The 23,085-nt window shown below is 31.1% G+C and overlaps 2 protein-coding genes across 6 annotated transcripts; one reads left to right on the top strand and one right to left on the bottom strand.

The window, feature by feature from the left end:
* The first annotated feature begins 368 nt into the window (after window positions 1-368).
* LOC106060761 (ubiquitin-conjugating enzyme E2 variant 1-like) lies at window positions 369-8,520 on the top strand. Its single transcript, XM_013218758.2, has 5 exons — window positions 369-518; window positions 5,542-5,684; window positions 5,897-6,022; window positions 6,658-6,826; window positions 7,170-8,520. Exons 1-4 carry the CDS (start codon window positions 488-490, stop codon window positions 6,790-6,792), a joined length of 435 nt encoding a protein of 144 aa, XP_013074212.1. The 5' UTR covers window positions 369-487; the 3' UTR covers window positions 6,793-6,826; window positions 7,170-8,520.
* LOC106060771 (cyclin-dependent kinase 10-like) lies at window positions 8,350-23,000 on the bottom strand. Of its 5 annotated transcripts, none has more exons than XM_056035822.1 (17): window positions 22,856-23,000; window positions 19,079-19,187; window positions 18,036-18,108; window positions 17,782-17,853; window positions 16,827-16,929; window positions 13,742-13,823; window positions 13,505-13,572; window positions 11,943-11,995; window positions 11,757-11,826; window positions 11,548-11,607; window positions 11,294-11,417; window positions 11,064-11,113; window positions 10,808-10,897; window positions 10,591-10,643; window positions 10,341-10,431; window positions 10,001-10,051; window positions 8,350-8,683 (listed from the first exon to the last, which is right to left on the bottom strand). In XM_056035822.1, the coding sequence occupies exons 2-17, from the start codon at window positions 19,175-19,177 to the stop codon at window positions 8,653-8,655; spliced, it is 1,170 nt and encodes a 389-aa protein (XP_055891797.1). In that variant the 5' UTR covers window positions 19,178-19,187; window positions 22,856-23,000; the 3' UTR covers window positions 8,350-8,652. The 5 variants fall into 5 exon arrangements, with proteins under 5 accessions (XP_055891797.1, XP_055891796.1, XP_055891794.1 ...); XM_056035821.1 differs by lacking the exon at window positions 22,856-23,000 and adding an exon at window positions 22,210-22,318; XM_056035819.1 differs by lacking the exon at window positions 22,856-23,000 and adding an exon at window positions 22,136-22,208.
* Window positions 23,001-23,085: the final 85 nt, after the last annotated feature.

The raw sequence follows: 23,085 nt of genomic DNA, 5'->3' as shown, positions 1-23,085 counted from the left end.
GATGAACGAATAGACTAGTACTAGTGGTACGTCAGGGTGAACGATTTCTCGTCAACGTATAATCGATTTTTCAGTGAAGGAAATGTCTGTGAACGATTTTGTCGTGTTCCCATCTAGGATTTCTAGACTCTACTTTAATCTTTTTTAGATCCCAATCCAATTTACAGAACTCTTATTTGGATTTTGTCTATTAACATGGCGGGACAACTCTTCAATCATGTCTATGCGATTAAAAAATAAATAAATTATATAGTCTAGATCTAGTTATTTAGATCTAGATCTGCGGTATTTGCTCCTTATAATTAAATTAATAATAAAGTTTTAATATAATTTAAATATCTAGATCTAGATTCAAACTAGCTCTAGTCTAGATCTAGATCTATTCTAAATACTGTTACGAAATTATTCAGAAATAAATAAACTAAAAGTTATAAAAAAGGAACTAGACTCTTTATAGAGCAGTAACGCAGTTAATGCCAGATACAACATGGCGGGTGCCTCCCAAGGATCTGGAGTGGGTAAGAATACAATAAAAATAGACTGAATCTCTTTATCTAGATGCTTTATTGAAGAAATGTATTGGTAACCGAGATAGATCTGTTATTTTTAATGTATAATTAACAACTTGATTTTTACTGCCCCCCTCCCAAAGGGCATAATCATGATTAGAAACTAAAGAAAGTAATAAATAGAAATCAGTGAATTTATTGAGTGAAGAGTGAAGTCTGACACTGACAGATAAATCATAAAAAAGTAATAAAAAAGATCTCTTTCAAGACATTCAAGTCTTTCACTTTCAGTAGTTTCAGTCTTTGACTCTTCTTAGTTTAGATCTAGATGTCTAGATCTAGTATCTCTAACACTCTAACTAGATTATTGTGGCATTTAAAAAAAAGTTACTGTCCAAAAAATTTAAATTTATCCTATACCAACAAATGTGTAATAGAATAAAAGAGGATGAAAAATGCTTTCCAACAACACCAAATTTATTATGCTAGCATTATTGGTTCAAAAGTTATTGTGATTTTAAGTTGTTTGTCCGAGGCGTCCTGACATTCAATGGACTTAAGTCTTTATATAGAGAAATAAAAAAAAAAAGTGAAGCAAATTTTTTTTAATGCGAATATTTCCAAAACTATTGTGAATACATATACAAAAGTATATATCAAATTGTAGTTTTAAAGGAGGAATTTTAATTGTTAAGTGGCAAATCATAATGAAATTAAAATTATAAAATATCATTAGTAAATTACGAAAAAAATACAATTTTTTCTAATTTTCTTAAAATAGTATATAAAAAGAAAAATGCTCCTGGTTGTCAAGTTTTCAACACAATAAGCTTCTAAATTGATCTAGATCTATCTAGTTATAAAACAATAGTGTAGATTAGAAAAAGAATCTTTAAATTTAAGATTTAGATCTATTTAATTATATTTATTTGAAAGAATATTTTAGATACCTAGATTTACAGATTTTAGCTTCGACATCGACTGACCAAAATAACTCCCAAGAATACAGATCTTTATTATATTTTATGTTAATGAGCAATGATATAGGTATAAAGAAGTGATTCATTCAATTTTACATGTTTTAGTGTACACTAATTTTATTTTTCTTATGTAAAAAACAGAGATATGGTTTAAAACTAAAGATGTACAGAAACCTTTTTTTATTTTCCTTGTTATTTGAAAATTTCAAATTTTTCTGATTAAAATATTTAGGACATAGTAATAGAAAAAAATATTTTTTTCCCCACTGGCCATTAGAATTAGAGGAACCTCTTATCTTTAGAATAAACTCAAGAAAATGTCATAAAAACACTCAGTTATAAAGCAATGTCTTTTCTTAGGACATGCTTAATTTCAGTTTTGTAAAACCTGAACAGGAAATTGTTTTGATGTCAAATGTGTTTTTAGATCCAATATGGCCGCCTGTGAGAGTACCTAGTCTAGACTCTAGATCATTGAGTAGATCTAGAATCTAGATTCACTAGTGTAGATTTCACTAGATAATTCTAGGTTAGAATCTTACTATAAATTTTTTTTATAGCACTATAGTAGGTTCTTATATTTTGGACACTCCATCGAATTCTCCTTCAATGAACAGGTCACTTTTTTTGTTTGTAATTCATTTGTTTTTATGTTTGGAGCAAAAATCAACATTTCGGGACTGCTCATGTCCAATTTTAGATAAGTTCAGGTAATTTTGTTCCGTTTTTCCAAAGCAGATGGCAGTTTTTTAGATTCTCGGTAACCATGTATGTAAAGCTGTTGGTTTTAACCTCCCCTGCCCTGGCAATTCATACCCATATAAGGGATGAAGGCTATATTATGAGCCTGATGGGCATATCAAAACAAGCTTCCAAACATCTTTAGAAAGACATTCTAATCACATTTATAGCTGTTAAATAAAATTTAATAAGGGGGTGTACAACGAATAATAATGAATTCAGCTCATTCTCCTTCCTTTGACACAGCAAAATCGTAATAAGAAATATTATTGGGATTAATAAATCTATGATTTTTTCAATGAATAAGCATGACCTAGATCGAGATATCTATAATATATAATTTATGAATGAAAGAAAAAGTGCGGGCTGCTAATTTGAAGCCAGAGACCATGCCCACTGCAGTGATCACTCCAGATGAGCTGGCGGTGAGGAGAGGTATATACACTAAGCGTGTAGTGTCACAAACTATCCAACAGGCAGTGGAGGGAAGGGGGAGAGAGTCATGAAAAGAATTATGAGCATCTATGGGAGGGAGGAGTGTTAATGTGTCACAAAACGAACATCCAAATTATGAAAACAAGAAGAGAGTCTTTGTATGGGAATTAAAAGAAAGACAGAGAGAAAATAGGCCTACATGTAGCCAATGTAGCCTAGTTGAAAATATAATGTTTATTAAATTATAATAATAATAATAATTATAGATATATGATCTATATAGATTTATTTCTGTTTCTACACATAGATTACATAGGTATATAAATAATAAACTATAAACGATATATATATATATATATATATTCTATATATAGAGTTAGAGCGAGAGAGACAGAGAGAGAGTATATGAGGAAATCGACTATAAATACATGTATATGAATGCAAAAGTGAATCTACTTCTTTTAATACAATCTAAAAAAAAATGATTAAGTAACACATATATTATATATAATTTATTAGCAATTACATAGTGGTGTACAATGACGGTGCTCACTGTCCAAGTGAGGAGAAAGTCCAAAAACTGCGTTCAATATAGGAGCATGAAGTGACCCACTTTATTTTAAAATAAAATCTTGACTATGAGTGGTAATTCAAAGGAATACACTATTTTTATAGTCCTTTAGTTGCAGAAAACAACAATTTTTGTTAATCTAGTACATCATTAAAATACTTTAAAAAACTTTCTAATGGTGTATAAATTATATTTATGACCGTATCACTGTATGTTTTACAGTTAGAAAGTTATATTTTTTTTGTGGCGTTTTAACCTAACATTGGTTGACATGGAACAAGTGAGGAGAGAGCTTGTCACTATCTCAGCCGGCGAGACAAACCCCCAGATCAAAAGTTAAAAGTTGGAATTGAGTTTCGTAGACGATACATCAACTTATTAAATAAGAAATTTAATATTAGTCTATCTAGTATTCGCAGTAAATTTCTAGCTCACAAATCTAATTTTATTATATATGAACTTCTTGTTTAAAATGTAAATATTGATGAAATAAACAAATTTTCGGGTCTAGTTCTACAAGAACTGTCAGAGAGGTGTGGACAAAATGGTGGCGTTGTGATGGCAGAAAATAACACAAAATATTTTAAAATTGGGATTAAAATCGCCTGAAACAATTTTTTTCAAATGCGTTTTAAAAAAAAATTGCAAGGTAAAAACTCTTTAAAAAGTATCTAGATCTGTAGCTAATAATATCTGCTACAAGATTATAATTTCACTTGTTGGTGACAAACAATATCTGCTATAAATAAAAAACAAAAAACTGAAAGTCCATTGAGGTCAAGTTTGTACGATGTTGACGATAGATTGATCTGAAAATTGGTAGGAATATAGCCAGACACATGTTCTATTAGCAGGAAAAAATCAACATGGTATGACTTACCTGTGATGAGTATCAGCAAAAATAAAAATGTACATATAGTTTCAATGCAAAATATTTAAATAAATTTTTTTTTTTCAAAAAATTGTCAAAGACAAAAATGTTTTCCATCATCAAAAGTAATCGAATTCACTCTTTTTAGCAATGATATCTTTACATATACTGAGCATAATCGATTTCAAACAAAGACCTATGTAGCAATAAGGAAAACTCTGTCTCAACATTTTACATCATTTTTCGGACACAGGAACTTCCAGAATTTCACCTCCCTACTAGATTAGATCTCTAGAGATTAGATTTTATTAGATCTACTCTAACTAGACTAGTCAATGACAAAGTTCTGTCGAGTTCCTCACAAGACTAGACTAGAGACAGAGTCAGAGTTAGTCTAGATTTTAGAATCTAGATTATTCTAATTCTAGATCTCTTGATACATTTTAGATCTATCATAAATTCGTATTTTAGTCACTAAAAAAATATATATATGCTAGATCTTGATCTATCATTTTGACCTTTTTAGACCTAAAGCCAGGGCCGGATTTAAGGGAGGGCTACAGCCCTTGGGCCTCCACAAAAGAGATAAAATTTTGACGGGCCCATAAACTTTTAAGAAAACAACTAAAGCAAATTATTGAACTTGTTAACATCAGTCTTTACCTTGAGGCACTGGCCCAAAAAACACCCCAGTAGAAAGAAAACTATTATATGAAGAGTTCACTGATTTGGAAACCACTTTGCAGTTCATCTCATAAAATTGGTCTAGTGATCTGAATGCTCCAACATAAAAATGAGAAAGAGGAAGAAGTTAACATAAGACAATGAACTAATAAAAGTTCAAATTTCATTGTTCATAACTACTAAGTTGCATTTTTTTTTCCTTTTCATGTAGTCATAAATCTTTTTGTATTCTGCTATCCATCATTCACTTCTCCTCCTCCCCCCTCTCTTTATTGTTTAATCCCCATGTCCCCTGAAATTAAATTTATTGTTTTCAATAAGCCACAAAAAGTTTAGATCTATATCTATATGTAAAATAAACATTTAAAACAATTGAAACAATTAAAAAAGAAGACAGAACAACAAGCGACATATTATATTGACACCAATTCAGAATAAAAAGAAAATTGCAATGCTTTGAAAATTCCTGGTATTTTTAAAGACACTATCTTGGGTTTCCTTTGGTGAAGTACATAAACAATAACAAAATAGTAACAAAGATGGCTGACCCATGCACTCATTCAGAATTACCCAAATGTTTATTTTATTTATTATTTGGTGAAGGCTTAAAACAGACAAAAAAGTTAAAACTGAAAGCAGATGAGATTCCTCTTCTTCAACTAGTTTAATGGAATATAAAAATAGCTGTGTTACAGTGTGTTCCTATTTTACTACCTGCATATCTAGTTGACATTTTTTTTTTTTACCAAGTTGTTCCAAGAAATTTCACTCTGTTGGATGAGCTTGAAGCAGGCCAAAAAGGTGTTGGAGATGGGACAATCAGTTGGGGCCTAGTTGATGATTCAGACATGACCATGACAGACTGGCAGTGTGTCATTATTGGACCACCTAAGGTGAAAGTAGTTCTCATATTTTTTGTATCAAGTAACAAAAAAAAATGTATATTCTTTTGTTCCAAATAATTTCTTGAACTTGTACTAATACTAAATTATAATAATGATGCATTTTCATATTTTTTTTACACACTGGCTTGCTTTAGCATTGTTGGTAATCTAGTTTTTCTAAATGTTTAAGTATTAATCATTTTTTTTTCTTCATAATTTAGACAAGTTTTGAAAACAGAATGTATCAGTTGCGTGTGAAATGTGGAGAGCATTATCCTCACAAGCCCCCAGAAGTTCGATTCATTACTCGTATTAATATGTCTTGTGTCAACAAGGAAAATGGAGTGGTAACTATTTTATCCTTTCTTTTTTTTCTTCACATTTACATGAGGAATTCTCAGCTTAAAACTTAATCTTTTAAAATGTAAGTTTTGTATAGTGCCTTATTTTCACTGCAGTATTTAATTAAATTATTATATTTTTTTTAGAAGCTCAATTATCTTACATTTTATTTAAAAATACTCATTAATTTTCTATGAAAATTTTAAAAAGTTTTTTGTTCACCCTATATTTGAAGTAAGCATCAGTAGAAAAGTCAAGTAAAAAGAATAATTTTAAAATCTTTTTTTTTCCCATAATAAACGGATTATAAAAAGTTTAAATGTATAACCTGATGCTAATTTTATCTAGTCACAAATAGGTACTTTTAATGCAAATAAATTAAAGGAGTGAGTCGGGTTTCCCTTATGTTACTATTTTGATGTCCTTAGTCTTGTGAACCATTTGTCACTTTTTGGGAACATAGTTGTTGAACCATTTGTCATAATTATCATTAAAGGAGAGTGGACTTACTGATCATGATCAAAAGTACAATACCCTGTTCAGACAACAAAGCTAAATGAGTTGAAGGAAATGAAATAAAATATTCTAGGGGAGATATTTATAAAAAGAATCAGTGAGCTATCTTCATCTTCAATTGTAGGTGGATCCCAGAAAGGTAGAAAGCTTATGGTCTCACAAAAACTGTAGTATAAAGACGTTGTTATCACACATACGAGAAATCATGATGTTGAAAGAGAACCGTATAGGACAACCAGCGGAGGGAACTACTTTCTAGGCAACACCTTAATCATTTGAACAGAGATTTCAAGGTAAGTTCCTTTTTCTCTACTTTTTACTGTCTCAGGTTTTATTTTTATTAAGGTTTTCAACCAACAAAGAAATTATGTTTGTATGAACAGTTTCATACTAAAACAGATTCCTAGCTCTAAAAGGTAGTGTAAACATAGCCATGGAAAATATTTTATTCCAGCTCAAACTTTTTGTAGACTTTGAAAAAAAAATTTAGCTAAATATAATTTTGTTGTATGTTCAAGTTCTTTTCTTTTTAAATTGGTTACTTATACAAATGCTCATATTGTATTGATAATCTATTAATGCCATATATGAATATCTTTGTTCAATATTTCATTATTTGATATTTTCCTGTTGCAGCTCTGGAGATACTGGACACTTATTGAAATGGGAGATAATATCAAGTTATCTCATTATTGTTCCCTAGTAAATATTTTTACCAGTGCTTTTGAATACATATTATTTTGTTTGGTTTAAATTATATTTTGTTTAGGCCTTCCATTCTATTAACATTACAATATATTGTAATGTATTTGTAAAATAATGCTAGTTAATAATTGGTCAACTCATGGACACAATGTAATGTTTTTTTTTAATCCTTTATGTTTGATGCATTTTCCAACACAACATCAATTGTGTTTTTAGCCAGTGAAATTTCTTGAGTAACAGCATTTATATCTTTAAAATGATAAGTTTCATGAAATATATTATTCACTTTAATAGCTATAATCACACACAAATGAAGTTATCTTTTAAGAATTTTATACTTTGTCAGCTTCAGGTTATTAGCTGACTTACTGGTATTCTTTCCTAGTTGATTTTGTTTATATATTTAATATTTATTGCTTTGATATTGTAAGATTGGGTATGCACGCCCGATGAGTTTGGATTTTAAAGTTTAAAAGAAAAAAGTATTCTTTCAGTAATCACATAGAATGTCTTGCAGCATAATTACAATGCTGGGATTTTGCACAGTTCTTTCATTAGTTTGCAGCCATAACATAAATATAGTAGTCAATATATTCACAATGATTTTTTGTGTGCATTTTTTTTTGAGATTCAGGTCATTTGGCCTTATATGAAACTTTCAAATTATAATTCATTTTACTATGATATTCCAAACATTTTTATACTTTATAAAATTTGTACATCAATCAAATTGGCAGGTTTAATTTTGTTACTGCCCCAAAAATGTTATTTTTATAGGGATTATTAGGCTATAGTACTGGTATAAATAGTTCTACAAAAGGGGGGGGGGGGGGGGGGTGAGAAAATCCCAATTTTCACTGCATGTATTTTTTTTAGGTAGGATAAAAAAATTGATGTGGCTGCCACCTTAAGGTATGAATGTGAACATATGTGTGTGTGTTGTACCATCCTGGCTTTCAGATCAGTCTAGTTCCATGAGCTGCTAACATTACACTTAACACTGTCATCAAGTAGAATGTTTTCAAACTCTTAATGCTTGAGCGTCTCCTTACAACAGAGTTCAACTTTCTAGTTTTTTTTCCTTTTCATTATTTTGTAATTGATGTTTATCTTTGACAGTTTCTTTTTTTTTTTCTTCCTTGTTTACTTTGCTTGTTCTGAGTGGTTGGAAGATAATTGATTTGAACGAATATAGAGTTCATGTAAAAAAAAAAAAATAACTAAGCTAAATAAAAAAAAACTGTTTGCACGTTTTATGTATCAATAAATCATTAAATATTGATACTTTATTTCTTCCTTTTTTAAATGTTTTACTGTGGTCATAGTTTATTCCAAATTCATAACATTATATACAAAATGGTTCAAGTGTTTAATTCAAAACATAACAATTTTATTTACATATCAAAATGCTGACTTAACTAATATCTCTTCTGTTTCTCTTTAACCTGGGAAATAAAATAATAATTTGATTTTAATTTGAATTAGGGCATAATGCAAGCTGTTATAGCATGAATCCATAATCTAAATCATAAGATATAAACTAAAATGTATGCTGAATTGTACAAGTGAAGTTCCCCTTTCAGACCTTGCAATCTATAGGGCAGATATGTTAAGATCCTTTGTTTCTTTGACCAATGGTTAACAAATAGGGTGTCATGTGGACATCACAATAACCGCCTTTACTTTCCCCAACTAAAGTTTAGTTGGGTGGACCTAGGGGCACCCTAAAAATCCCTAAATTCAAAATGTATTTTTTCTAACATAATTGGGAAAATAGGTAATTTACTTGATCATTAATTGTGCCTACAAATTTCAAATTTAAAATAAAAGTGACAAGTTCTATTTGATTATTTCTTTGGCCAACAACCTCTTCACATCTGTTCTCTACATTTTAGACCAGGAATTTAAAGTTGGCATACATCAGCAGTTCTTTCACAGCTGCAACCAGTAAAAACTCTTCCACTCAACTTTTCTTTAAAGTGGTATGTTCTCTTAATTGGTGCATTACACTTGAGGCTTTATTATATTTAAGTCTTATGCTAGCTAGCCAAACATTCAAAAAGCACCAAATCAACCAAATAAGTATACATGTAAAATAAAATGTAAGTGAAAAGAAGAAATAACTTTCTATCCATATTGGTTTTGTTTTTTTTAATATTTATTTATGCAAAGATTTGTCACTGATGGAAAAAAAACGTACTAAACAAATATACAGGTATGTAAATGAGATTGGATTTATAAATATCTTACTGGGTGCTACTCTACCAAGCATGTATTTATCATAAAATTAAGAAGGGGGAATGAAAGCAAACTATTGATTTTCTCAGCTTAGCAAATTATGAATTTATGGCTGCAACGTAAATATCAATATAAACATTCTCATAATATCAATAATGAAGCAATGAATTAGTAAATTTATGATCACTGATTCACTTAATTTAACTTCAACTTATTTTAGGTAACTCCATCAGGTGTAATGTCGGGCTGCGAAAAAGAGAGCTAAAGATACCATATAGCTTAAATATTAAATAAAGAGAGCTAAAGATACCATATATGTTAAATATTAAAGAGAGCTAAAGATACCATATATGTTAAATATTAAAGAGAGCTAAAGATACCATATATCTTAAATATTAAAGAGAGCATAAGATACCATATTTTAAACATTAAATAAAGAAAGCTAAAGATACCATGTAGCTTCAATATTAAATAAAGAGAGCTGAAGATACCATATATCTTCAATGACTATCAGTATAACTTACACAGGCACATTTGAATTGTCCCCAAAACTTTTAAAAGTATCCAAAGATTTTCTGAAAGAAATCAAATAGAACAAATTCTACCAATGGGTGTAATGAAAATTGTTACTTTGTAATGTTACTAATATTTTTTAACATTCTTTTTATTTTTCACCTTTAAGAAAAATATATTGATAATATATCATACTGTTGATTGTTGCAAAATTATACACAATTTTAATTTCAAAATTAGACAATTTTTAAATTCTTCCATTGGCAGCAGTGAACAGAATCAACACAGTTATGTACAGAAAGAGGTGTTAGAAACTATATTTTGCTGTTAGTAATTGTACACTAATAGTACCTTTTTTCCTTGCCTTTCTTCTCTTCAGGCTTTGACTGTTTCCTTTTAAGACGGTGTTGTGGGAAGGAGGGCATAAACTCAGGATCACATGCTTTTTAAAGAGAAGGAATAGTTTCAAAATGACAAGTTATAATCATGCTATGGACACCCACATGTTATTTACTTAAGAAATCTGGTGTTCATTTAAAATAAGACTAAATTAGTAAATACAATTATGTTTTGTTCAGATTGAAAGAAAAAAAAAACGTACGTCGAGGCTGTTCTTTGAAATATGAACACTGAATACAGGCTTCAGCACATGCTCTGTAATAAATATAATAACTTTGGAAAAATATTTGAATAAATATATCATCCAAAATCTAAACAGAACATTTATTAAGCTTAAAAATAGGCTTTAATTTAGTATAAGCTAATATATAAAGTGAAAATAATCTAGTAAATTAGGTAGTATTAAGCCAATGAATTACCTTTTATTAGGATCATACATGAAAAGAATATTTAGCAGCTTTATCCCAGAGTCACTTAACCATGGGAATGTGTGTCTCAAATTGTTGTACCTGAAACACAAACTTCATTACAACAGAAAATATCTTGCAGAAACATTGTTTCCTTTAGAAACAGATTTTTTAAGTATTCAGCAAAGAAACAATTCTATAGTAAATAATAAATGAAAACATATAGTCAACACATGAAATATTTATGTATAAAATTATGTCTACTTACGGTTGTTTCTTTAATGTAAAATTTTCCAAAGCTGGTAATTTTGAGAAGCCCTGGATTGAAATAAATGTCAAGGCATAAACATTTGTTCTTAAACTATGTCAATCTTCCATGTAAGACTTTATAGAGAATTTTTTTTTAAAAAGAACTTTACCCAGTTTGATAAAATTTCTAGACTTCAAGAGCTTTATACATTTTTAGCTATAAATGTCATTGAAATAAGGCTATCTTACTGGCCATATGGTGTCATTTGGTGTTCCCAACATATCTAGAATGAGATCAAGCTGATGGAGTTCAGATCGCCCAGGCAACAAAGGGCGATGAGCAAGAAGTTCCCCTAATATACAGCCTGCTGACCTGGTTGAAAATACATTTGTTGGTTCAGTTTTCTTATTTCATAACTCAAGCTTTAATACCAATACGTCATAAGCCAATGAATGAAATATGCAAATTAATTCAGTAGTGCTAAATAAAACAAAAGACAAACCACATATCAATAGCAGTTGTGTGAGTTTTGGCCCCAAGGAGCAGCTCTGGTGCTCTGTACCTAAAAAAAAAAAATGGAAGAATGATTTAAAAGTTAATATCTCAGTTATGAGGATATCAAATAAAAGATTGTGCTAATACTACTACTATTGTAATAAAAAAAAAATAGATTCAAAATATATCTTGAAATGTAGTAGATGAACTACCAACCATAATGTAACAACAGTGGGTGTCATAGGTCTGTGAGGTAGCTCATACTTTCTAGCCAAACCAAAATCAGCTAGAAAAAGATGTTGAAAACAAAAAGGGGTCATGAATTATAATAATAATTTTATACTAATTGTTAACAATCAAACAAATTTACATAGTTGTAAATTAAACATTAAGTATACCAACCTATTTTAACACACCCCTTGTCAGTCATAAGTAAATTGGATACTTTTAGGTCTCTGAGAGTAAGATTATGACAAGAAAAAATAGTTATTTTAAGTTGTGCACAATACAAATATAATTAAGTTTGTAATCAATCATTAATAGCATGAGTAATGTTAAGACATAGTTTTGATCTAAATTTAGATAAAATGTGGCCTAAGTTTTTTGTGTAATTACTTTACACATTTAGACTAAAAATGTATGATGTAACCAAAATGACTGCATTAAGAAATTAGTTAATTACTACTTTATTTGCTCATTTTTGTTATTCAGTGTGGACTGCCAAGATCTGCCATTTTTATTTTTATGACAATGACTAATCCATTTTGTAGTAATAAATACTTTATCACTTTTAGAAAGGCCATTGCTCAAATGAATTATGTTAGTGTGTTTATCTTTGAACTTGTTATACTCAAGGAATACATTCAGCTAGTTTACAGCATCAGTACATCACAGCAACCAGCGATTGTGACAAATGAAAACAACAAGATTTTTATATAAAAATGTACAGATTTTTATATCCTACTTCACTGGCACAAAGACTTAGAATAAATAGACTAATTAAAAAAGCATCGTATATCACTCAAGTACAGCTAACATCTCTTGAAGAACCTTTCCAAGAAAGATGCCTTTCCAAATCACTCACGATTCTTAAAGACAACCTGCACCCATTAAACCACTGTTACATAAGATCTGAAAGAAGTGGTCGTCTCCTTTCCATTAGGACTAAAACTGAAAGATTTAAAAACTCCTTTATCCCACTTTCGGTCAGAGTGTTACAAGATCAGCTGTCGTCATCGAGAAGTACATAAAAGTCAAATTCAGAAAGCGCTGGTTGTGAATGTGTATGTGTTTTCGTGTGTGAATGTTGTTCGAATTTTTAAGCAATATTGTTTTTGTACAGTAGTTTCGCTGAGCTTGTCAATTGTAGTCAAACTGAATTTCCATTAGATTGGATCAATAAAAATTATCTTATCTTATCTTATAGATGTGTTAATTGAGTTATTTATGTTCATTGCAGATTACAAATCATGTACACAGAATGCAAACAGATTATCAAGATATTTCAGGATAGAAAGTGCTGGGGGAAAATAAAAGAAAAGCTGAAATGCAAGTTTTTATTTTCCTGGAGGCTGGTCAATGTGTAAATTAACTGATACCATTTTTTACCAAAGCGAGGCTTATTTCCATTGCTCCTACAAGCTAGGTTTTGAAGAGGATAGTTTTTATATGCAGAAAGGGGATGAAATTATGCTTAAGGCTTATCTTCAAGTCCAAAGATTAATTAGGAGTGCAGTATTTCAGGTCCAATAGCAAAATAAAAAAAAATGCAAATAGATATTATTATTTAAAAAAAAGCTAAATTTCTATTGTACAGAACTGAAAGCTTAAATGTTTATTTTTTCTCAGCTCTTCTAAACTGTTCTCTCTAGCTTACAATTCACAATCCTTAATCACAAACTTAGTATGAAACCCCTTATTTCCTGAAGTTAACTTATAAATAGAAACTAAAAACATTGCATTACCTATGAATAATAAAATTTTCATGAAGATATTGCAATCCTCCAAACAGCTGCAACATTATGCACTTCACCTAGTTAAAAAGAACAAAACAAAAACTTACAAGCATTGATGTAATGAGCAAACTAAAGACCCAAAGAATCAAAACTTATAATCATTCAATTAAATCCCATAACCCTTGAAAAGATATACATATATTTATATATATATACATATACTACAAATTGCAATAGCTTGCTTACCTGTGGTTCTGAAAATGGAGCAGCCATGTTGTCCAACAGAGAAGCTAAATCTTGTTCACAGTATTCCATGACAAGAAAAATACTAAAATAATATAGAAAAGTAGGATTCCAAGGGGAAAATAGATGTTTATTTTCTACTTTAATTTAAATGCTATTAGAAAATTAATATTTGATTGTCAATATTAAATTTATGTTTCTAAACAAAGGGCTGCAACCTTTTGGCACCACTGTACGAAAGAAAAATTTCCCAATCACTTTTTGTATACAGTGTACTGAATGTCTTTTTTGTCAGTCAGGTCTGTTGCGCATAGAAGGCAACAAAATAGATCTGATGACCACTTCCCTTCATGCCTAATAAAAATTTCTATTTTATTGTATTTGTGCTCATCTCTACAGAAGGCTCTGTAGGAGATGCCCATGCCCTTTTTAAAAAAAGCCTATTAATATTCAAAACTATAAAACTATCAAATAAATTGTACATAAAATAATTTATGTAATTAATGTCAGTCTTATAATCATGCACTTGATTGTCCTAGGTACATTGTACAATAATTTTCAACTTTATCTTTGTATTACTGAGCTGTCAACTGTTAGTTTCAGTAGTTCCACAATGCTATACAGAATGTTAGTTATGACATAATGTGACATATATGCCCAACCTGCGATCGCAGCTGTGTATCAAGGATTGGCCTCTTTAGTCACACAAGAAGTTGCAAAGGGAAAAGATCGTCTCTCGAGACGTGAAATGCCACAGAATGTGTGAAAACAATTGCAATCAGTACGTAAAATAGAAAAATCTCCACAACTAGCATTTATACTGATAGTAAAGTGCATATATGTAGGTATCTGTGACAGGTTGGGGAATGTGACGTGTGTTTGGCGTGTTTAATGTCTAGGGGTTGATTATTTTTGCAGTTATCACACACCAACCCGTCAGCATATAAATCGGGAGCAGGAACGCAACGAGACAAGCAATGGAAGAAAGATACAACGTTAAAAATGAAGAATATTTATTTACATAAATATTTACATAAAATAATAAAAAGGGGGAGGGTTTGCATCTATATCTAATTGATACTATATTTAATCATCACTCTTGCACTTAATAAGAGAGTATGTCACTTTGTCTTCTGACTTAGCTGGTTGTCCTGCTTGGGTCGCAGCTGGCTGTGTCCTGGCTTGAGGTTCTGCGGCTGGAGGTACGCCGATGATTCAGTTCTTGTGGAGTCTCAATCCAAAGTCCTGATATCTGTAGTGGGCACAGTAGGGCGGATGGCCGGCTACCGTGGGCACAAGGGTACTGCGGGCAGAGCGGATCTGCCGGGGGCAGCATAGTTAACAGGATAGGTCCAGTAAGTTGCAGAGGGTTTGGCGTAGCTATGATGTCTCACACAGATCTGGGTCTATAGGGACATCGCACCTAATAAGTTGACAGGTGGGCTGTCGACTAGGCGGGCAAGTAGAGCTGAGTAGATCCACGTAGGCAGTAGATGATACTCAATAGCAAGTATGCAGTAGTGCAGTGCTGAATAGCACTAATAACGAGGGCAATAGGCAATTGATCCGATAAATAGGCAAGTGCAGTGCTGAATAGCACTAAGCACATAGGCAGACACCTGAGGGAGGCTGCGGATAAATAAAGACAAGTTAGAACATGTCTCTCATGCATCTAATCGATGCCCTCGACTGAGGTGCATCTGTCAGATTGGAAAATTGCTTTTGAGCACCAAGGGGAGATGATGACAAATGGGATTGGGAAAATAGATGGCTGATAAAAGCAATGTAAAAATGTACATAAAAGTGGAAATAATAATCTCAAATAGACAACACAAGTTGTATGAGAAAAAAAAAGGGGGGGGGAGAAATGGACGGTGGTCAGCGACCATGACGGTTTGTTTACATACGACCGTCGGCCGAGAACAATGGAGCGAGCTTGAATGGGTAGAGTGGCCGTTCAAGGGGCGCAACTCTCATCCAAGTAGAAAGACTAAAGGGGAGATAATTCATATATCTTTTCTAAACGCAGTATCAGTGCGCTAGTAAAATTATCAAGGGGGTCAGCTGAGATAAAGGAAATACAATAAGATGTACAAATATATACATGGTTGCATCAACGATCAATTGAGCAACGTAGCATTAATAGATTAATGCAATACATAAATATACATATGCCAGGTTTATGTTTTCTACTTAAAACAGTGAGAAATACAGAATGCACTAATTAAATATAAATGAAATAATAAAATACACATGATAAAATCCAGTGAGAAATATGCACAAAGTAATTAAGATGGAACTTGTGGTTAAGTTTGGCTTACCACCAAGTATTCCTCTAGGAGTAAAAATGTATGAAGTAGTCCAGATTCGATTGACAGCGATATAGAAATAAGAGGGTCTGGCTTGATTTAATTTACCTTATAAAGGCCTGGAAATGACCTAGGCTAAGAATTATCTTACACGTGGGTGAAGTCCGACAAGAGTCGCATCTTGGAGTGTCACAAGGCGTGTTGACCCAGGTAATCTCTTTGATCAAAGAGAGGCGTGGGAGAAGGGGGAGGGGGAAAAAGATTGGCTTGCATTCCACCCAAAGTGGTGTCAACTGCGGCCGTCAGACATCTGGCAGGTAAGATCAAAGAGACTGTCTTTGTCTTTACCCCAGTCAAGGGAAGATAAGTGAAAAGCTGCCAAGGACTCAGTCTAGTGAGACGAGGAAAAGGTGGGGCGGGTGAAGAAATTGGGGATAGATCGGGGTAATAATTAAAATAAAATAAATAAATAATGATAAAATATAATTAATGCTGTGATAAGTTTGAGTGACTCTGACAGCAAGCTTTTGACTTGTCACAGTATTCTCATTTTATCATTGAATTTCTATGGTTCATCTTGTAACAGTGTATGAGATGAAAGCCAAGGTGTTATCTGTCGATGAAAGGATGACACCCCTAAAACACTTCACCCCTCTCCACGCAGCCCATGTGTACAGCAAAAACCAATAAGATTTGAATCTCGGAAAAATGACAGTTAGTAGTAGAGACTCCATGTTATGACTTTTTTATGAACTTCTCTGTAGTGCTGACACACTTACCTTTCAAGACTTTTACCAACAACCACTTCTGACATGTGAACAATGTTTTCATGCCTTAAATTTAGCAATATGTTGATCTCTCTTAAACCTGTGACATGGATACCTGCCAAAATAATCAAGTTCTTTGAATTATTGTATAAATATAAAAATTTATTAATTAGTATATTAACAAGAAAATATTTCAAAAAATACTTTAAAAAACAAAACAAGTTATATTAAGCGTATTTGTATCAATTAGTTTGAATAAGTCATGTAATTAAATTTGTAATAGATCTAGGCTAACAATAAAAAGCATTTATAAAAATTAAAAAAAAATGGAAAAAAATGCGGGAACAATTTAAATTTAAACTCTTGGCTCAAGCCTTCTCATGTTTCTCAAGCCAACACGGTAACCACTCTGCTAGTGGAGAGCTTATGAGCATGGAAGATTGTGTAGTTATCTATTGTTTCATCCTATTTTTCAGGTTTGTGTTCACTATGACTCAGACAATGACCTATAAAAGGGACTAATTCAGCTTACTTCAGTCAATTATAATTTTTTTCCCTTGTTTGAGATACCAAACAAATAATTTATTGCCAATAGTTAATTAACTAATCGGTTGTTTTTTTTTATTTTTGTGTTGCCAGGTAAAAAGAAATAATTGTACATCAGCTTGATCCAGATTGGGTGTGGGAGAAATTATGCGTACAAACTTTTTACCAGACATGCATCGAGTGAGTTGATATAAGATTTGTAAAAACCATTTAGAATTAATAAAACAAATAGCAAATAACAAAAAGATTTTGTCATACAAAATTTTAACACAATTCAATAACATTATTTTTTATATATAATTCTGTAAAAGCAAATCATATTAGACTATTTTATTCAAAATTTTAAAAGTTTTAGAATTTTTGGTACCAGTAAACTTTAACAAATATACATGGTAAGGTTTAGGTCTTAGAATAAACTTACCATCTTTCTGGGTATCGAGTCTCATTTTCTTCAAGGCAACTATTTTATTTGATTCTGTATCTCTGGCTCTGTCTGAGGTTGCAAATAAAACAAACATTTTACAGTCTTCATGACAGGTCAAATAATTATCTAATTATTAGCAGGTTTTTTTGTTGCTGGATGTGTTATTTAATGTTACATCTGCAGAGTCGAAAATTACATTAGCAAAACTTAACTTTGTAATGTAGTATGACCTAGGTCAGGTTTAAACTTACATACAATTCCATAGGTTCCTTCACCAACTCTGTTTAACTTTTCAAAGTCTCCAACACTTCTACATTTCCCAAGCTGGTGGAACAAACAAATGTTTTTTAATTTAAATAAAAGCAGATTATATTTTAAACAAATACAACAATTTCAATTGTTCATGTTTTGTAATCTGTAGCAAACTATAACTACTATATAAGCTTTCATGAGCATAGCCAAAAAGGGTTTTGTGGGTACCCTCCCCTAAGGCAAAACTATAGTTACCGGTACCAATTTCTATCAATCACTGGGCTCAATTAATAAAGTGCAGTGAATAGTAGATTTGGTTTTTGACCTACAATTTTTAATACAAGGCCAGGATAGCAGGATAATGCACTGTAGATACCTCAGGATATGCATTTTTAAAGTTTAAATACCCAGAGCCCACTGCTGGAGTTTACATCGCCCCCTCCCCCATATCCCCTAGCTGATCATTATAGGTTGGGGGGGTCTGCTGTTTTTCCACTAACACACAGAAGGATCTCTTCTATAGTACAAAAAACACCTGAAAGGATGAAGCGTCAAAATATAATGAAGATTAATTAAATACATACACACACACATATATATATTCTATGAAGAACCCCCCACACACACACACAAATCCTGGCTATGCCCTAGAATAAAATTGCCCTATTTTATTACTTTTAATTAATGCTTTAATTTTATGTTGTGACAGTTTGGATCAAAATAAACTTATTTTATTATCTTCTATCACAAATCTGTTAAATTGAATATTTTAAAATACATTTTAAATAAAGCAGTATTAGGGAAAAAAAAGATCTAGCTCATATTTGGGATTTAATGCTTTAGACTTTTTTTATTTTTAGAATATAGAATGAAGTGTATGGATTTCAGCAACAGCGTCTTCATATACTAACATGTACATTGCAGCTTGTGATTAGAATGTAAAAAAATGTTATGCCTAGACAAACTAATTTTATTAACCAAGGTAAAGAAATGCTGATATTTGTTTTTTAAAGTTACAATTGTTTGAGTACAAGTGTCTTACTCTGTCTGACTCTGGTAAATCAACCCATTCACCAGTGAGTATTGACATAAACCTGTGAGGTTTATTTTCCAACCTTGACTTGGGGTCATCAATATCCATGTTTCTGTTACTGAAATAAAAATATATTTGCCTAATTAGCTATTTACTTACAGGGCAGTTCATCATAAATATAAAATGTCATTTGCCTCCTCTGATGTTTTAACTGAGAAAAATAAAGAATATTTTTTTTAAATTCTTTCTTTAGCAAAATTCAGAACTGTAGTACATGTTTCAAAACTGAGTGGAACATCGCTTTTGTAAAGTACAAAGGTGTACTAAGAAAATGCTATTAAAGCAATCTGGGCACAATTGACATGGGTTAAGGTTTAGTTACAATTCAGAATTCAGACCTATGTCATCTTAACTTAAGAGAGTTCTGTGCAGAGGATAAGATGTGATTACTTTAACATCACAAGTTTTTTGCTTGGGAAGTGATAACTGAAAACTCATATGCATGATAGAAACAGAAAGTTGTTGTTGAGTAAATTAAAAACAATAACTTTTTATATCCAACAATAGAACAATTCATCTTGTCAGTACTTCAATTAGTCACACAATACACTTAAAATAAAATTTTATCATAGTATCTCTACAGACTACTCATTACTAATCTTATCGGTAATTCTGCAGGAGTTCAAGGGGCAACCATCTTTGTACTATTTTGTTATTGTTTATGTTCCAAAGAAATCCCAAGATAGTGTCTTAAAAAATACCAAGAATTAACATTACTTCTGTGTTTTCAAAGCAATGCTATTTTTTCTTTTAATTTTGACTTGGTGTTAATACAATACGTTTCTTATTGTTCTGTCTATTTTTTAATTGTTAAAATCTAAATATTGTCTATATCTATTCTGAATTATTCTGATATAGAGAATCTAAATTTAACTAGCCTACAATAAATATCAGCACATTACCAAAAATTAATTGACCTTTATTGTCTTTAAGAACCTTGTCATATTAATATAGTAATTAGTCTAGTTCTAGCAGTTAGATTATGAGTCTAATTAATAGACTTATTAGGACTAGATGATACCAGTAGATCTAGCATATTATTTAGCTTAAAAAATAAAAACAAACAAAAACCCAAATCGGAGAGAAAACCCAAGATACAAGATTACAGTCTAAACAATAACAAAGATGGCTGCCCCTTGAACTCCTGCAGAATTACCATCTTATCTAATAATTTATGCAAAGCACAAAGTTCAGAATTATTATGCACAATAAGAAAAAAATAATTAAAAGGAAATCATTATATTTTCCTTCATTCTGCTTCCAAAATAAACAAAAAAAAAATTCAGTATCATGATTATCCCCTGAACAATTGCTTTAAATTTCTGCTTATTGGCTGGTGATAACTCAATCTCTTAATTATACACTTTTAAAAAATTAAAAGTGTTGTACACTAAACTGGTAGAGGCCTGTATGTTAGCCAGTACTATACTGTTTATTGTCTGTTGACTTCATATCAGTCTCATACATCTATATTTGATCTAGAATCTAGATTCTAGATCTATATACTATTATAGGCCTACTGATCTGATATACAACTCAGAAGTACCCCCATCTAACCTTCATGATTACCTAGATCTATAATTTCAAGATATAATATAGATAATACTATAGAATCGATCTAGTTATATATATATATATATATATATATATATATATATAGTAATTTATATACTAATATAGATATAGTTATTGGTAATATTATTTAAATTAATACTAATAATACTATAAACTATAGATCTACTATCATCTAGATCTAATAAAATAAATAATTATTAAATTCTACTATTTAATATTAGATCTTGAGGTGTAAAATATTTAGCTTTTTTCCTGCCAATAGTAGGTTGACCATGTAACATGTTTCATTTCCATATAGCAAAGTGCTCATCACAAAGGTCTGGTAGACTTCGACCATGTAACATGTTTCATTTCCATATAGCAAAGTGCTCATCACATAGGTCTGGTAGACTAAGGCTAAGGCAGATCTTTAAAATAAGTAGCAAGATAAAATAACCAATGACAATGAGGAAGTGTTACGAAGAGCAGGGCGTCAGGGCATTTGCTGTTATCAGCAGCAGATGCCTTGGCTGGTTTGGCCACAATCATAGAATGCCAGAAGGTCGACTCCCACAAGACATTCTGTATGGTGATCTAACAGAAGGCAGGAGAGCAGCTGGTTGTCCACTTTTATGGAATACGGATGTTTGCAAATGTGACATGAAGCTCTTCAAAAATCGACACTAACAGATGGGAAAAAGTGGCATTGGATAGATCCACAAGGGTCCAGGATCGCAGATGTCATACACAACAGTAAGTAGAAAGAAGGGTGAGTGAAAATGCAAAGGCGCTTGGTGATTATAGATGAGATGCCCAACCTATGACTATAACTGCAGCTGTACATATCAAGAAGTTGCAAAGGGAAAAGATCATCACTTGAGACGTAAAATGACACAGAATATTGTATTTTTGACTCATTGAAGTGAACATTCTAGTTCTAGAATCGAAGGATCATATAATCTAATAAATAATAAATATTGATTATATTCATAATTATTGTCAAATTACTGTCAATAGTTACAATAGTAATATAGTATATATAATTTATATATAGAGATCTAGATCTAATCTAATAGTTATAGACATTATAAATAGTTACAATAGTAGTAATACTAGTAATAGTAATACTAATAGATCTAGTTATAGATCTAGACTATAACTCTAGTAGGAGTCGTAAATACTTTAAATAGCTAGGGGCTAGTATTAATATTAAGTATTAATATTATGAATCATTTTTATGACATTTATCATTTATGATTGATGGTATTCTAAGAAGTATTAAATATTAATTATTACTATTAGTATTCACAGTATTGGTACTAATACTCGCCAATACTCGGTCAATACTGGTATTTAGTATTACGTTTATTAAGTTCTATTTATAATTATATGGAGAAGATCTAGTCTAGATTAGATGTAGACTAGATTATAGACTCTAGATCTAAATCTCACTTGTTTTTTATTTTAATATCGAGCATCAATCGAGGAAAAAAATGTTTATTTATTAATTTAAATGATAGAGTTACCTATCTTGATTTGGCGGTTCTCAAATTAAGTGGAAATCTGTGAGCATATGTATGTCAATCTGGGTATCATTGACATAAATATATAGGTATGTGATCAGCATATATATAACCAGTGTTCCAACCTTCCACTTGTGAGCACCCCCCCCCCCCCCTCCAACCAAAACCCCAAGAAAAAAAAGTACCTCATCCCCCAACCGTAGGCCTACATCTAAACTAGATAATAGATATCTATTAAACTAGATCTAGATCTAGCATAGAAAAGTGTAAGGCCTTTGAAAGCCAAATTAAATTTTATCATTCGACGTTAATTTAAACTAAATTTGGGCTATGTTTAGTTCTATAAATTTCTGTAAATCAAATAAGAACATAAAACTAAAATGTTATTTAACCTTATGGTTAGGCCAATAATAGAATATGCATCCTCTGTTTGGGACCCCTCAACTCAAGAAAACAAGACACAAAATAGAGCAGTGAGATTCATAACAAACGAATAATGAATATTCACATTTGACTAGAGTAATACCTTTAGTAAAATCATGAAATACTATAATGATGAATTGCTATAATGTTGAAAAGTGCAATGATGAATTGCTATAATGATGAAATGTTGCAATGATGAAATGTTTCGTATGATGTGTCTGGTCACCTCTATAAATAAATATATCTATATATATAGTTCATCCATTGTGGTTCGATGATGATCACTTTTGTAATCCAGGGGCTGGCCTAAACGAACATCACAGTTGTCCTTTTGTTGTTGTTTTTTTCCAACATTATCATTAAATTTATATCATTATTCAATAATTTTGTTTATCAAAAACTACTAAACATGAATGATATACTATCTCGTCTAGATCTAGTAGATTTAGATCTAGA

The sequence above is a fragment of the Biomphalaria glabrata genome, chromosome 7 (genome assembly GCF_947242115.1).
Source record: "Biomphalaria glabrata chromosome 7, xgBioGlab47.1, whole genome shotgun sequence".
Lineage (NCBI taxonomy): Eukaryota > Metazoa > Mollusca > Gastropoda > Planorbidae > Biomphalaria > Biomphalaria glabrata.
The sequence above is the reverse complement of the archived record's forward strand: the minus strand, read 5'-3'. Positions and strand labels throughout refer to the sequence as shown.

Excerpts from the sequence above, each read along its gene's own strand:
- LOC106060761 (XM_013218758.2), top strand. The coding sequence starts at position 488 with ATGGCGGGTGCCTCCCAAGGATCTGGAGTGG. Across the intron at positions 519-5,541 it reads CTCCCAAGGATCTGGAGTGG|TTGTTCCAAGAAATTTCACT; the intron begins GTAAGAATACAA and ends TTTTTTACCAAG. Across the intron at positions 5,685-5,896 it reads TCATTATTGGACCACCTAAG|ACAAGTTTTGAAAACAGAAT; the intron begins GTGAAAGTAGTT and ends TTCATAATTTAG.
- LOC106060771 (XM_056035819.1), bottom strand. The coding sequence starts at position 22,161 with ATGCTCGATATTAAAATAAAAAACAA. Across the intron at positions 17,854-18,035 it reads AGGAACCTATGGAATTGTAT|ACAGAGCCAGAGATACAGAA; the intron begins GTAAGTTTAAAC and ends TTGCAACCTCAG. Across the intron at positions 16,930-17,781 it reads ACTCGATACCCAGAAAGATG|GTATCCATGTCACAGGTTTA; the intron begins GTAAGTTTATTC and ends TTATTTTGGCAG.